Raw genomic sequence first — 15,583 nt, 5'->3', positions numbered from 1 at the left:
TCCTATCAGTTATGCTTTACTCCGCGATCAAGTATTATTGCGAAGTAATTTCAATTTATCAATTTTACATTTCATTTTGTAATTTTAACTCAGGAGCAATATCAACTTTAAATATACAAGAATTCCTATTCTATTTAACGAGATATATTTATGTAGGCTAACATAAACCGTTCAATTACAATCTATCTTTTTTAAATTCAAGATTTTAATTGCTTCTCGCGCGATAAAAGAAAGTGCCTGTCACAGAGACGAGATTTTAGTTCTTCCATATTATCTTACAATCACTATCAAAAATATGAGTGACAACGTCAAAGGAACGAAAAGTGAGATTGAAAATACAGAATTAAATGAATTGCTTGACAGTAAGTACATTTATGCTGTCTCATTTTGCCTATAAAGGTCAAACTAACCTCACAAAGATTGTCTAAATAGCTAATAACACAATAAGTTTCTAATTGCTATGCAATAAAAATATATTAACGAAACTGTCTTATAATGTGAGTTGCTTTCAATATTCGTAACATTAATAGGATATACAGTATTCAATTACATTAATTTTTCTAATCTATCAAAAATTATGGATTTCGAATCTGTCTTTGTAACATATTATAATTACATAATCTAAACATTAAATCTTGTTATTTATAGGTGCTTTAGCGGATTTCGAGAAACTCTCTGTGCCAAGTACTGAACAGGACAATGCTGCAACCACATCAGATTCACAGAAGCAAACAGATAAATGTGAGATATCTGAAAAAACTGAAAAGGACTGGACAGAAGACTTTTTTAGACAAACAATAGATCAAATGGACAAAAATTTGCAGAACTTTGCAGAAACTCTGAAAAATGGTGAGATAATGAAATATGAAAAGGACACAGATGTATTACTGCAAGAATCTATTATTAGGTGATGATGAATTGAATGAACTTAAGTCTGTTCTTCAAAAACTTGAGCAAACGTCAACTGGTAATGCAGCAGATGGAGAAGACAATATTAGTGTAGAATTTGAGTCTGCTATCTCGCAAGTTATAAAGTCTCTGTCTGTACCAAGTGATAATTTGCAGGTAATTGTTATATTTAACCTAGAGTGCATCAGCAGGAATATTATTCTCGTTAACAAGATCAAAGTATAATCAAAACATAAAATATATTTTAGGGTGATGCAGATTCCTTAGTAGCTATGCTTGGGCAAACATCTCTAGATGGTGATGGCGGTGACATATTAAATTTTGTGCAAGGAATGATGCAACAACTTTTATCAAAAGAAATACTTTATCCAACATTAAAAGAAGTATCAGATAAGTATCCGGCTTGGTTGGAAGAACACAAAGCGACTCTGAGCTCCTCAGATCTACAAAAATATACAAGGCAATTTGAATTGCTGCAGAAGGTATGTCAATGATATGATTATACATGGAGAAATTATTTAATTGACATATTTATATCGTAAATAAAAGGTGTGCTCTGAGCTGGAAAAGGAAAAAGAAGACGATTCCAAAGATGTTAAACAACGTCGTTTCGAAGTCATAATGTCACTTATGCAAGAAATGGAGAAATTTGGTCGCTTACCACCCGAATTAGCATCGACGGTCGTTCCAGATTCTAAGGGAAGTTTTTTAGACGAGATTAGTTCAGTGTTGTGCGGGAATGTATAATTTTAAGCAAATATAGTTGTGTGTTATCTGAGAACATCATTGTTTCAACAGTTTTTATAATTTTATTTTGGCGAGAATGCCGAGAGTATATTTAATTGTTACTTTGTGATGGATTAGACTTCTCTATTTGGGCTTTTACAAAACGTATGCAAATATCACTAATCGATATTGGATTGTCCTTTTCCAAACTCAATTTGTTTTCAGTGAGTTTGGTTGCATGTAACTTAAGTTAATTTTGACATTAAATTTCAAGTAAAAGAAAAAAAGATTAATCATGTAAGAAATATAATTGGTGCAATGAAAATTTACTATGCTATATCCATCAATCTTCTAAACGAATTACTCGTTTCGATGTAGGTAATGGTTATAGGTGATAAATATGGCTATTCAGACATAATTGGTTGGAAATACTTTATAATATAATCACATGTACGCGTCTTGGAATATAATAAAATAACATACTTACAATTTTCGATGTGCACTATTTTCACTTCAATATAACCGATCGTTCCTTTCGTTGATGCCGTCTCCGAACAATCGCGTGTATCTGCAGTACACCGCAAAAAATATCGAAGTCTATTTCTTAGGAAGAAATTAATTGGCATTATTTTCTGTATATGTTTATCTCTTACGACTGTTAGCATATAATACCACATTTAATGGGACATTAGCATCTTCACCTTCTTCTCTCTACAAATTGAATATTATATGCAAGTTTATTTATATACTAACTTTACGCTTCACAATTTCTTGATACATGATAAAATAAATTTAATAATATACGGTATATTTTATAAATAAATCGACATTCCAGCTCTCTATTCGATTTATTTGCCGCTTGGTAGACGATGAAAATCCGCGACAGCTTCGTCAAGTATATTGGACGATAAGCGTCAGAAACGAGATCTTTCTACGAGCTCATCATAATCATGTGTCGTGTATGAATGTCCCTAAAAAAATGATTTATCTGTACATGAGCCGTACGAGTCATTCGCGTGATTCTCGTTACTCCCGACGAGTCTCATGATCCAAGATCGCTGACGGAACTATAATCGCGAAACGTCGAGTATCACTAAAATTTAACTATCTTCGTTATGAGTTTAATGTTTTTTGTTTCAATCTTTATGATTGCTACATAGCTACATAGGGTAGCTATCAAACTAATCAAGTGCGATGTATAATCACTCCATATGATCCTTACCGAAACACGCCATCGAGATTTCACCGTAAACTTTTAATTTAAGGGGCGCGCAATATACAAACAGTGAAAGAAATGACGCTAAGCGGATTAAGCATAAACATACGTAAAGAACATCAATCCTGTCAAGGTGTACCGTACGAAGTGTTTCTCGGCGATTGCGCCTGAAGGGTTTGCTGCTGATTTACCGTTGGCTGCGTCGTGGAGGCTATTGTCGTCGGAGTGATGACGCGAGCGTACACAGCACCTCCGGCAGTTTTCAATCCGGATGGAGTGGGTATCACCTTGAGTCCATGCAGTGTTTTGATATTGAGCAACTGGCTTGGCAAGATGATCGGTTGTTGCGTTTGCTGCTGCTGTTGCGGCTGTTGCTGCTGCTGTTGATGTTGCTGCTGCTGCTGCTGTTGCTGGGAAGATGTTGGCTGCTTGCCCAACACCACGTTTCCGCCGCTAGCGCTTACCGCGACTCCGACATTTTTATTGCCGCTTGCCAATACGATTGGCTTGCCCGCAAGTTGAGCGGTGACCATGCGGACAGTTTGCGCTTGTTGCGACTGAGATTGTTGGTGTTGCGTGCTGACTATTATTTTCGACTGACCAGAGGACGCTTGCTGTTGCGGCACCACCTGCGAATACAGTATTGTAAGAAACTTTGTTGTACTAATTCTGTTTTAACAAATAAACTGAAATGTCTTTGGTATACGAAATGCGATTACCTGATATTGAGTTTGTATCACTTGCTTGCCCTGTCTATTAAGTTGATTAGCATGACCGGTTGTGGTAGCCAATTTTAATCCTTTTTGAGCGAGCAGACTCTCGACCGATATAATTTGTCCTCCACTGCTGTTCGTTAAGACTTTCGCCAGGATTTTTTGCTGCTGCTGCTGATGGGGCGACTGCTGTATCTGCACAGCAATGGGCTTTCCCCCGATTTGCGCGATGATGCGCTGCATCCCGGAAGTCTGTAGAGGCTGTTGTTGATTAGCCACAACTCGCTGCTGCAGTTGCTGTTGTTGTTGCAACTGCTGTTGTTGTTGCTGCTGTTCAAACGTGATAGAAATTAAACAGAAGCAGACGACACGTGGTAACAGGATATATTAATAATTATACTTTTAATTGTTGCTGCTGCTGTTGTTGCTGCTGTTGTTGTTGTTGTTGTTGCAATTGTTGCGTCTGATTACCAGACGGAGACGACTGTTTAATGAATATGGTTTGACCTTGCAAACCGTGACCCGTAAGTAACGATTTAATCTGACTGGAACTAACTAATTTGATCTGTGACGCCAATAGAGTTTTGCCTGGTAATACGTGCTGTTGTTGCGCCTGTTGTTGCTTCATGTTGGTAGTCTGCAAAATACTCTTTCCCGCTTGATTCGCAACGATAGTTTGTTGCTGTTGCTGCTGCTGTTGTTGTTGTTGTTGCTGTTGCTGCTGCTGTTGCACCTTCGTAGACGGTAGAATCGTCGTCAAATTTGCCGTCCCATTTGCTACGTTGGAACCGCTATTATTGCCACTGTTAGATGGAACAGGTTGCGCGGACTGTAGCACCGAATGCCCAGACAGACGGATAGTCTGCAAGCCGGCTGAGGTGGACACTTGAATTTGATGATGCGGGAAATTATGCTGATTCGACTGCAACAGACTCTGCGCGGCGTTCGTCTTAACCACGGTGACCGGTTTGCCACCTATGTTCGACGCCTTTTTCACTGTCGTTATCGGAGCGAGTTGTGACTTCGTTTCGATCGACATGACGTTATCTCGCTCCAGGGCTACGCTAGTGACCGAGCCCGAGGAGCTTGAAAGTGACACAACAGGAACGGACGAGTCGACGATAGAAATAGCCGGCGTAGATACCGCGCTAACCGCTACCTCCACATTGGTATTAACAGGCTGCTCTGTGGCGACGGGATGCTCATTGACAATTTTCTCTTCGGCTTTACTTTGCTCTTTCCTGAAACAGAAACAATATATTATTTTCGGGATACATTCTTGAATATGTTCTTCTCAGATAAATGTCAGACACTCGCTTGGACGCGGCAGTTTGCGCAGGCGTTGTCGTCCGTCTTTCTTTCTTAGCGGTGGTTTCTTTAGTATTCGTAGACTGTTCCTTGTTCATGTTAGTCGACTTAAGAATTGGCTGCAGCGATTTATTGCGCGATGCACTGCCAAGATTCTTTTTATTCTTCGCGACGCCTTGTAACTTCTGATGATACATTTCTGTGAAGGAAAGAAGGAAAAATCGTTATGTAAACGGAACGAATTAACCTTTCGTCGGAATTTTTTCATTAAAAATGTTTTTTTTCCTCAAAAATTTTTCTATATAAGTAACATGCACATGACGTAAAATTTTAAGATTTATGTAAAGCCACAAAAGTGGCTTTCTTAGTAATCTAAAGGTTAAGATATTGCAGATACAAGTTGCGATAAAGCAAAATTTATGAATTAATTAATCACGATAAGAGTCAAGAACACAAACCGAATTCACTTTCCGAGCGTGCTCGATGAAGATACAGCCACTCCTTACGACGTGGATAATATCTTACACAGGGATCCGTTTCGTAATGTAATCTATCAAGAGCCCCTGAAACCACAGAATGAAGATAGCCCTCCTTGTCGTCGTTGTCTCCCTGTTCCCTAATATACTGGGAATCCTTCAGTAACTGACAGATATCGGCGCGAGTTCCTTCGCCGTTAGGCAGACGGGCGGTAGCGTCCCTGACCAACGCTAAGATCGTTACGAAGTTTGGTCGGTCCGCCACCAACAGCGAGTGACCTCGCGGCTTGGTCGGTCCGGTACCTGATTTCGACCACACGAGTAATGAAAAGAAGACACTTGTGAAATATCAAGAATGCTATTGCTTACCGTTATAATATATTATTCGCGAAACGTACCGACATTGTGTTGATAGATTCCCTTCACCGGGCCAACTACAGACGCGTAGCCGTGCATACGATAGGTGAACGCCTTGTGAGGTGCGGCGTAACGCATACGCTCTTGCCTACGGAATTCCTCGCGCTCCTCCACCGTGGATGGACGAACCTTCCATTCCGTGTAGCACGATGCTCGAGGTGGCTCTGATTCCGCAACATTACCAACGGTACCAGTGTCCACAGTGGTGGTAGTAGTGGTGGTAGTTTCTGACGCAGGACTTCCGCTTCTGCCGCTCGAGCTGCTGATCGCGATCGCGTTGTTGGTCGTCGCGCTGTTGTTCACAGGGACGAGCTGAGCCTGCGGTTTCGCGGTTGCCACAGAGCTCGTGGTCGAAGTATTAGGAGGACCCAGCGAGTCTCTGCAAGTGTAATGATTCTCTGAGATAAATGTGTCTATATAACACATAACAATTATACGTTCTTTACTTTGATTAGCTCTCTAAACAAAGCCGTTTTTTTCGTTCCTCACGTAAATCAATGTGTAGGAAGGTATGACACGTACTTATACATGAGGAACTTTGTACACAGGTCTGATAATCGAGTGTCGGAGTCGCGACCGGCGCCGATCCACGCGTACACACCGCGACCTTTGTTCTCTAAGTAGGGCACCAAATCCTGCTCGCGCTCTTGTCGTTGATCCAGCTCTTGGGAATATGTCAATTCACCGGCGAGAAATCCCAGAGCTAGCGGTACTAACGCGGGCCACGAAGGTGCCAGAGAATACCTACGTAATGGCATACAATTCCTGTTAATAACAATTGATAAATATCTTCCGTTTAGCTTGATGGGATTTGATATACCAATCGTTCAGCGGAGAGATAGGATTGCCTTGCCACTGCGTGATCGCTTCTTTCATTTCCACCGTGCTCATTCGGTATTCCCCCTTAGAGGTAAAGGCGTCTCGCAGCAGAGAGAAGAAGCATGCGTGCGTTTCTTGCATTAGTTCCGCGCCGTTATTTATATCTATAGCATTCTCATTGGATGGTATAGTTAGTTCCTTTTCTGGTATTGAAATTACAGCTTCGTCCTCACACCTGACGGCGATACGTTGGTATAAATATCTTCATCATTCAATCGATCATAATCGGTAAGATAATCTGTAGATAAAAATGAAGAAAAACGAAAACTTACTTTACGTCGTCAAGTATATCAATCCCGTCGTCGAGTTGGATCGGTATATGCATCATATCGATATTATCCAAGTCGAGTTCCTTCTTAGTTTCGTTCTCCTCCTCCTCTTCAGTCTCGGCCAATATATCTTCGTTTATGCCTGAGCTCAATTCCGTCTTCACCTCGTCGTACTCTATGTCTTCGATTTCTTTTTTTATCTCTGGTGTATTCATGACTATCGGCTTGCTACATTTCGGAGTGATTGGACTCCTGCGAACAAAGAGGTATGTGAGGGAAAATCTCATACGATAACTACATCTGACATGCACCGACATAATTGTAGTTACATTTTCTTCTTAGCTAAGTGATGCGTTTCGTATACGTCAATCGGTTCAGACTTTATAGGAGTCGTTATTCTACTGTAATCCATGTCTGGAATATTAGGCTGCCTATTGTCGTCCGTCGTGTGAGAATAATCGCTGTTATCACTCTCGTGTTTCACCGAACACAAATTCGCCGATTTCGGCGCGAGCAGCTGGTTCTGTTCGGCTTTGATTCGCTTTTTGGCCGGCGTGACTCTCATAGAAGTACCCATGGAAAATCTCTTCTGGCCAACTTGCGAGCGTTGCGTGAGGTCGGCAAGCGCAATTCCTTGAGTATTCAATTCCGGGTGAACCTGCGATTCAGCTCGTCAGTTTCATTCGAATGAATACATACGTGAGAAAAAGCACTTAATACGATATTATTTTACATACGATATATGTGCATGCAAAACGAGATAACGAAACTATACATACATCACGACGAGCCCGTCGTTTCTTATGCGCGATCAACATAGCGCGATAAGTCTCTTCCGTTTGTTCACGTAAAAGCAACGATTTGCTTGGCGCGTACTCCATTCGCTGCAAGGTGGAGAACACAGGCCGGATCGTTTCGTCCTCAAGTTGCAGACCTCTCACCGACAGTCCTTGGAAATTCATGATGGAACGCCGTTTCCGCTTTTGCTTAGCCCCGGACGACGGATAATGCGGATAATTCTCCTCGTTCTCGGACGTCGTGTCGGCGGCCAGCCTCGTGTTGGCCCCGAGTTCCACTCGGACTGCGTTCAACTCCTCCATATAGCGCAACTGGGTCTTCTCTTCAACTGTCAGTCATTTGCGTGTTAGAAATTTTATTGTTCTCCGGAAGATACTATATACTTCTCTGCCAAACGGCTGAAGTGCGGGGCGAAGATAAACAGCCGGAAAAGATTTTACCGTGTCTTCTACACACGTAGGACATACTTACCCATTACTGGCTTTGGCTTGCGCCAGTGAAGCTTGGACACCGTTCGATTCGCCGGCTGACTGAAGCCCTGTTTATACGCGTTCGACAGCAAACTTTCTCGCGACTTCAGCAGCTGACTCGCCAATTCGTATGATCGTTTCCGTGCCTCGAACAGTAGTCTCCTCTTTTGCGCCTTGCGCACTAAGATACGCATTCTCCTAATATCGGGACGATAGTGGCCGGCGGAGAGATGATTATGAAATATATCCAGCGCCGATGTGCCAAATCTACAATAGATATTGCAGAAAATACTCCGTTATTGCGGTATAGGAAGTATAATAATCGCAAATCAATCAAGGAACCGTTATTCGAGCGCTAAGTATGCCTTTCTGATTCCCAAGCTAACACAGCTTGTTGTACAGCTCCATACGCTCGTACAAGAAAAAAAAATCGAACTTGGAATAAGAAGGATGTACTTAGCGTTCGAACATGTGTCATGAATAGAATTTTTCCAACGTTTTAGATACGGTGAACGCTAAAGTCACATTAATGGATCGAAAGATAAAAATGCGCGTGCGCATCGTTCACCGTAATACTAACCAGATAACATGCGACGTTATTTTTAAAAGAATAAGGCTCACGATTAGCGTCGACGTTGAGAGAGTTTTTGTAATATCGTGTCTCAGATACGATAACGCTAAAGTACGTTCCGATATTCAGTGTCAGTATTTCAAATATGTATAGGATACATAACACAAACTGAATATACGCAGTACTGGCAGTGAATATCGGAACTTACTTTAGCGTTCATTTATTCACTGTATCTAAAACCGAAAGAAGAAAAAATACACATTAAAAATTATTACAAAATATGTTAGAATAAAATGATATGCTTGCAAAATAATACATACAATCGATCGATCAGATCTGTAAAATAATCCGAACACTTTCCTATTACTTTAACAATTAACATATCGTACATGACAAAACACGAGAAAGTAGACTGAAAAGGAAGATTGCATGTCGCGTAAATTTCAAGGCTATTTGTTGACTGTTTGAACAAAAGTATTTGGACTGTTTGATAAGTCTGCCTAATCGATTGTATTTTATAAACACATCCTTTTATATCGACATATTCTGCAAGAATTTTTCGCTTCTGATGTTATCGATCGATATTTCTATGGCGAGGAATAAAGGGCCTCAATTTGAGCAGAAATACCTGAATTTCTCCGCGAGGAATACTTGAAAATTGAATACCTGTCGTTTTCTCTATTGAACAACATGAGCAGCGACTTATTCATTTCTGCCTCTATATTGCAATCTTTTGGAAAAGTCGGTAAAAGATTATACAATGTGTCTCTCTGATTCTCGGTAAGGCATTCGTTCCATAAGCGTGGGTAATCTAACATTTCCTTAAAGATACTGAAATGTTCGCAAAGATCTTGTGGTAACTTTACTTTAGTATTGGCAGCGATGCAAGTTTCCCACCTCTAAAAATTCATAAATACATTCTTGTTGCACAATAATAACAACACTTTGCTTACTTTTGTAAATCCTATTGTACAATACAAAGAGAACGAATCTTACCAAAGCATCAGGTCTCTCTGAATTTACCATATATTCAGTATTTTCGTTCTCATCCTCGTCCTCTTCTCCGGAACTATGACTCTCACTACTGCTCGTAGCATGTTCCTCAGCACTATCTTCATCACTATCTGTTGTTGTACTACTGCCACTTATGCTACTACTGCTACTATTGCTTCTAGAGCCATGACTCGAGGCATCATCCTCATCTTCCTCAGCTGCGCTGTCCCCACCAACCGAACACTCATCCATCTGCAAACAAGATGTTCAGTTAATAACTTGTGCCAGTGAATGATTAAACATTGTTACAAAATAACAGAAATTTTTCAGTACTTTATCTAAAAAATCAAATTTCGTCGCCCAATTAAAAAAATCTTAATTTATTATATTTCTATAATATCAACTGTAATATTAACTGTACCAACAAGTTAATATAACACACACAAATGATTATGAATTATATTAATTGAACAAATATATGTGGAGATTTTTGGATTCAGAATATGTTACAATACACACTGCACCCACATGTACACATACACACATACACACATCACACACATTCATTCACTGTACACATCACACACATCTTATTCATATTGAGGAACACATTCAGCAGACATTGATTTTATAGGAATTGTTAGAAATTAACCTCCATTTCGCCAAATTATTAGTCTCGTTCGTTTTCTCTGCGCGACGACTTATGCTGTGTCCATCAAAACAATAGATCCATATACCTGACAATATACATGTAACACCACTATGAAAAATGCGAGAGAACCTCTCTGGTACTTCCTTGCTCGTGCAAGCACTGTGCACTACACAGCATATAGATAATAGTTACATCAAGCAAACTAACGTCGCTATTTGTCCTCGGAAAACCATATTTTCCCAGCATATTTCAGTCATGGCGTTAAATGCGGTGAGAGTGACAGTGTTTGTATGTAGCCATGATGTATACATATATAAATAATATCGGAAAATTGTGGTTTCTCTCTCTGTGATATTGGATCGGTTCTCTTTAGCTGCGCTCTGCGCACTTCCTTTCTATTTTTCTCTTGCCTTTTCTTTTCTACCAAATCTCACGTATATACATCTATTTCATTTTAAGTACAGAAAGTGTAATTCGTAGTGCAACTGAACAAAATAAGTGAACATTGGCCGCGTTCAACGGAACAAGGCGATCAATAAGCAGTCAGTAATTATTGGCTTTACTATTAGATCCCTAAATTTAGACTAATTATGTGAATTATTCAACCATTATGTTCGTTGAACGCATTCATTGCGATTGCAATAATGCTTAAAGATTTTTCTGCTGACGCAACGTGTCTAGCTATTCGTGTATTATGACTGTTCATTAGTATACTGGTGTTCATTAATTGAGCCCTTTGAGTGTAGACAAATGTAGACGAACGCGCTTGGAGATGGTACGCTCATTTACACTATTCTACACCGAAAAAAGACTCAATTAATGAACATCAGAGTACATACGATAAAACGGGAAATCACACTCTTGCATAAAAACATAATGTACAACGCATAAAAAATTTACCGATCCTTCATCTTTATCGTGCAATAGAAATGAGAACTCTGATTAATTTTCTTATGCGTTGTGCATTATGCCTTTATGCAAGAGTATGTGCTCCCTGTATTATGTGTCTGTTTTTTCAGCTGCACTGAGTTGCATTCCGTTTCACACATTATGCGCGCATTCCCTACAATATACGTGACGTGAACTGTAGATAAATGCGCGTATAACGTGAAACAGAACGCGGCCCTGCTGTACAATAAGTAAAAGTGAGACAAGTATATCTTTTCTCACTCTAACTTATTGCAGTTTGGCAGTGCAGCTGAAAAGAACAGACCAACGGTTTTGTCCACACAAGATATAAAGTTTGTTCATGTTGCTTGCACTTTTGATACTTTTGCGCCTAATGACGGAATCAGACTACACATTGGAGATTGAGGATTGCGGATTGAAGATTGCTATTTGACCAATTAGAGCAAGGTAAACCAAAATCGAAGTTCGTTGATTCGTCGAAATCTAATCTTCAATCTGTAATCCTTAATCTCCAGTGCGTAATCTGATTCCGGTTTTATGTTCATTGCACCAAACTCAATGAAAACTCAATGAACACCAAACTCAATGAACGAAATTCAATGAAAACTCTTTTCAGGTTTGCCGTTGTTGGTGATTTTTCATCATTTGGGGATTTTTAAAGTCTTTTGGTGATTTGGTGAATAACTTTCTTTATTTGGTGATAAAAATGGCTGTGTTCCGAAATTCACTACCAGTGCAGAAATTTTATAGCATACGTAATATGAACTATAGACTTTCAGTACTGGCAGAGAATTTCGGGACGCAACCATCATATGGCGAATTCGATTGAATGCATCAGTGCGCACTGAGTACACACTAAGGCTTATTCACAGTCCTTTCTTATTCTTAAGGTCGTCTTAAATACATCTTCAAAAACTTCTTAGCTAATAAAATAATTCGTACGGATGCTGTATAGATAATTTTGCTAGCTGAGATGTATTTGAAGATGTACTTAAGATGATTTTTAAGTATAAGAACGAATTATAAACAAGTTTAGTGTACACTCACTATGCACTAGTACATTCAATTGAATTTGCCATTAGTAACAATTTATAATACGCTAAAACTAATAACAAAATAAGTTTTCCTCTCTCTCTCTCTCTCTCTCTCTATTTACGTATATTTTTATATTTTTATGAATGTTTAAATATATTATATTAATTTTGTTTATATTTATATTTAAATATGTTTATTAAAATATTAAAAATCATTAAAATTATTTTTTTTATTCGAATTTATATACATTTAAAAAAATCTGGTGAAAAAAGTTATATTCTGGTGATTTTTGAAGCAGAAATCTGGTGAATAAATTTTTGGAGTCGCAGCAACACTGACTCTTCTTTCTAAAGAAAGGTCCAGTGTGCAACGGTGTTACATGTAAAAGTGTTAAAAGTGCAAGCAACATGAACTAATCTATTCCCGTGGATGCGGGTGTGATTCACGGGCTTTTATGATTAATTTGATTGTGGAATAAATAAAAGAAAGAAAGCTGAACAATGTTGGCACGAATTCAATCGGTTTTGATAGCTGTCGCTATGTAATCTTTTGCAATGAGAACGCGCATATCAATTCTTTATTTTGCGCAATCGTCGCATCCCGTCTACAATGATGCACTTTCAGTGCCCGCGACGAATCTTCTGACGTATTCTGACGTACCCCTAGCGGATACAGCGAAATCTATACGTCAAAGGATACGAGCGGTCGTATTTTGAAGGGGGTTTCCATTTTAACCTCTCGGACGGACCTGGATTTGGCCGTGTGGAATTCAACATGTTGGCCCTTATTAATCGGATCTTGGACTGGTTCAAGTCTCTGTTCTGGAAGGAAGAGATGGAACTGACTCTCGTCGGCTTGCAGTACAGCGGAAAGACTACCTTCGTGAATGTCATAGCGGTACGTGACTCATAGATCTGTCAGATTTAATTCGCACGAGTCATATGGGCGAATATGAAATGTCGAGGATATACCATCTGTCGTTGATATCATCGAAACGCGAACGCAAAAATCGAGAAAAAGTCTGACGTCTCATCCACGTTTCGGTTAAATACGACAACTCTTTCGAAATAATTTTATTCGCCGTGAATATAAACCGCCTCCGTATACGCCCTTGTGTCAAGCGATTTAACGCGCGATTACCGACGCGTTATCATGTTCCGTTTGTGATAATTGTTAAGTCTTTGTCGCACATTTCCGCCTTTCTTTGCATACTCTTTGTTTCTTCTTCTTTTTTTTTTTTAAACCCTCTCCTTTCTCTTCCACCTCCTTTCTGTAATTTCATTTTTTCTGCTGCAATAATTTGATATGTAAACAGTTGTCATATGTTGTGACGAAAGTCGCGTAAATTTTTGCAAACAATTTTTACATATGCATTGAAATTTATCTATTATTTCCACGGCATTTTGCATTATAAGAAATCAAAATATAAATATGCAGTTTGGCACGTAAGAGTCATGATATATGGAGAATTTTTTATAAGAAACAAATATTGCTCATTAAAATAGTGTAACTTCGTATATTAAAACTGTTATGTTAATTTAGGTATAGTTGGAAGTTTTTGTAGATACACTTGTTAAAAGAACATTCATACTTAAGTATAGAAGTTATAGCCATTGCATTATCTTAGCAAAATAATTATCTTAGCAAAGTAATTAGTAATAACATTTTTTAAGTATGAGTAATTTACATTAGGACAATTTCCCTCTTTTGCACATTTAGTCTGGACAATTTAGCGAAGATATGATACCAACCGTTGGCTTCAATATGCGTAAAATAACAAAAGGCAATGTCACTATAAAAGTATGGGATATCGGTGGCCAACCAAGGTTTAGATCAATGTGGGAAAGATATTGTAGAGGAGTAAATGCCATTGTGTACATGGTAGATGCAGCAGATTCTGAAAAGATTGAAGCCAGTCGCAATGAATTGCACAATTTGTTGGATAAGCCACAATTGTCAGGGATACCAGTGTTGGTTCTTGGCAATAAAAGGGATTTACCTCATGCATTGGATGAAAATGGGCTCATAGAAAGAATGTGAGTTGTTTGTTCAATTGCAAAACAATATCCTACAGTACATGAATATAAATTCGATAATGCGTGTTCCAGGAACTTGTCTGCGATTCAGGACCGTGAGATTTGTTGCTACAGTATTTCGTGTAAAGAAAAGGACAATATTGACATAACGTTACAGTGGCTCATAGCGCATTCTAAAAGTGGAATTCGCTAATATCCTTAAAATATCCCATTTGTTAGTATCGGAGAGTCTTTGATACTGATGACAGTATTGGGATCAATCGTGGAAAGCAGCCCATCGAGCAAAGTTTGTTCAAAACTGAGTCATTACTGTAGAAAACTACTTTAAACTTAAGCTTTAGCTGATCTGAGTTGGAAGGTGCAAATGCCGCAGTAAAATTTAACAAAAAAAAAATGAAAAAAGATACCATGCTTAATGCCAAGTATGCTCGTGTGAATTATACCATAAGGCACGTCACATCCTGCGAGCACCGTTAGTCATAAGGAACAGTTTTTTATATTTTCGTTTATAGGTAAGTCCAAAAGTATATTCCAGTACCCAATAACAGTTATATATAATTAGTATCTCTCTGTATCTTTTTCTATGATTGCTGCTATTGTAAAGCTGAAGTAATACCGACATAATCGCAGTTAATTATTGTGATATTAATAGTCTAGATGTCGATATTCTTGTTTCTTCTCTTGTACTCTCGAAAGATACCAAGCGTTTCATGTGTAAATTAGAGAAAATGGTAGCTAATACGAATTACACGCGCAAAGATATCATTATTGATTACTATATAGTACACCTTCTCGAGAAATTTAATAACAAATAAAAACGACATATTGCAAATAATGGATCGTTAAGTGTATCCAATGATAAATCATACATATACATAGATCTTTTTTTCATAACGTTAACTTACGACCATCCTTTATTCCCTCTGACTTTCAAACAAAAACAATCCACTGAATCCACATTGTTTATACGCGTTTGTATAAATCTGTGCTTCACAGGTTTGGAATTAAGACATTTCAAAGTACGAAAAGCAACTCAAAAGGTACAGATGGAAAATTATCGCGAAAAGTAAAAATTCCATTGCATGTGATCCTCTATAAAAATAATCCACTGCAATAGAATCAATGGATTTCTTTAATTTTGGAGAGATACACCAGAGGAAATTTATGTGAACGCATGCTCGCACATCTTTCACTGTTTTTTCTCTT

The 15,583-nt window shown here is 38.7% G+C and overlaps 3 protein-coding genes across 9 annotated transcripts; 2 read left to right on the top strand and 1 right to left on the bottom strand.

The window, feature by feature from the left end:
- Window positions 1–37: 37 nt before the first annotated feature.
- On the top strand, window positions 38–2,124 carry LOC116842436 (peroxisomal biogenesis factor 19). Its single transcript, XM_032811672.1, has 5 exons — window positions 38–362; window positions 649–849; window positions 908–1,065; window positions 1,158–1,391; window positions 1,459–2,124. Exons 1-5 carry the CDS (start codon window positions 296–298, stop codon window positions 1,654–1,656), a joined length of 858 nt encoding a protein of 285 aa, XP_032667563.1. The 5' UTR covers window positions 38–295; the 3' UTR covers window positions 1,657–2,124.
- Window positions 2,125–2,353: 229 nt separating this feature from the next.
- LOC116842432 (nuclear factor related to kappa-B-binding protein-like) lies at window positions 2,354–10,855 on the bottom strand. 7 transcript variants are annotated; one of them, XM_032811658.1, is made up of 15 exons: window positions 10,527–10,855; window positions 9,749–9,997; window positions 9,419–9,651; window positions 8,183–8,448; window positions 7,693–8,039; window positions 7,243–7,571; window positions 6,917–7,165; window positions 6,586–6,819; window positions 6,288–6,509; window positions 5,747–6,144; window positions 5,331–5,651; window positions 4,882–5,071; window positions 3,965–4,805; window positions 3,571–3,891; window positions 2,354–3,480 (listed from the first exon to the last, which is right to left on the bottom strand). In XM_032811658.1, exons 1-15 carry the CDS (start codon window positions 10,641–10,643, stop codon window positions 2,980–2,982), a joined length of 4,818 nt encoding a protein of 1,605 aa, XP_032667549.1. In that variant the 5' UTR covers window positions 10,644–10,855; the 3' UTR covers window positions 2,354–2,979. The 7 variants fall into 7 exon arrangements, with proteins under 7 accessions (XP_032667549.1, XP_032667547.1, XP_032667552.1 ...); XM_032811656.1 differs by having other exon boundaries at window positions 3,571–3,894; window positions 10,527–10,853; XM_032811661.1 differs by having other exon boundaries at window positions 3,571–3,894; window positions 10,483–10,852.
- A 2,123-nt stretch (window positions 10,856–12,978) lies between these two features.
- Window positions 12,979–15,277, top strand: LOC116842519 (ADP-ribosylation factor-like protein 8B-A). Its single transcript, XM_032811856.1, has 3 exons — window positions 12,979–13,238; window positions 14,061–14,377; window positions 14,450–15,277. Exons 1-3 carry the CDS (start codon window positions 13,116–13,118, stop codon window positions 14,568–14,570), a joined length of 561 nt encoding a protein of 186 aa, XP_032667747.1. The 5' UTR covers window positions 12,979–13,115; the 3' UTR covers window positions 14,571–15,277.
- Window positions 15,278–15,583: the final 306 nt, after the last annotated feature.

The sequence above is a fragment of the Odontomachus brunneus genome, unplaced genomic scaffold, assembly GCF_010583005.1.
Source record: "Odontomachus brunneus isolate Ranch 3 - 2012 unplaced genomic scaffold, Obru_v1 Obru_scaffold_025, whole genome shotgun sequence".
NCBI lineage: Eukaryota > Metazoa > Arthropoda > Insecta > Hymenoptera > Formicidae > Odontomachus > Odontomachus brunneus.
This window is presented reverse-complemented; position numbering and strand designations above follow the sequence as displayed.

What these genes read in the sequence shown, in the direction of transcription:
- LOC116842436 (XM_032811672.1), top strand. Translation starts at nt 296, where the DNA reads ATGAGTGACAACGTCAAAGGAACGAAAAGTGAGATTGAAAATACAGAA. An exon ending in TGCAGAAACTCTGAAAAATG is followed by an intron (nt 850 to 907) that starts GTGAGATAATGA and finishes ATCTATTATTAG; the next exon opens with GTGATGATGAATTGAATGAA. An exon ending in TACCAAGTGATAATTTGCAG is followed by an intron (nt 1,066 to 1,157) that starts GTAATTGTTATA and finishes AATATATTTTAG; the next exon opens with GGTGATGCAGATTCCTTAGT.
- LOC116842432 (XM_032811656.1), bottom strand. Translation starts at nt 10,643, where the DNA reads ATGCTGGGAAAATATGGTTTTCCGAGGACAAATAGCGACGTTAGTTTG. An exon ending in ACGCTCGGAAAGTGAATTCG is followed by an intron (nt 5,072 to 5,330) that starts GTTTGTGTTCTT and finishes TTTCCTTCACAG; the next exon opens with AAATGTATCATCAGAAGTTA. An exon ending in TGATACAAACTCAATATCAG is followed by an intron (nt 3,481 to 3,570) that starts GTAATCGCATTT and finishes CTGTATTCGCAG; the next exon opens with GTGGTGCCGCAACAGCAAGC.
- LOC116842519 (XM_032811856.1), top strand. Translation starts at nt 13,116, where the DNA reads ATGTTGGCCCTTATTAATCGGATCTTGGACTGGTTCAAGTCTCTGTTC. An exon ending in CCTTCGTGAATGTCATAGCG is followed by an intron (nt 13,239 to 14,060) that starts GTACGTGACTCA and finishes TTGCACATTTAG; the next exon opens with TCTGGACAATTTAGCGAAGA. An exon ending in AATGGGCTCATAGAAAGAAT is followed by an intron (nt 14,378 to 14,449) that starts GTGAGTTGTTTG and finishes TGCGTGTTCCAG; the next exon opens with GAACTTGTCTGCGATTCAGG.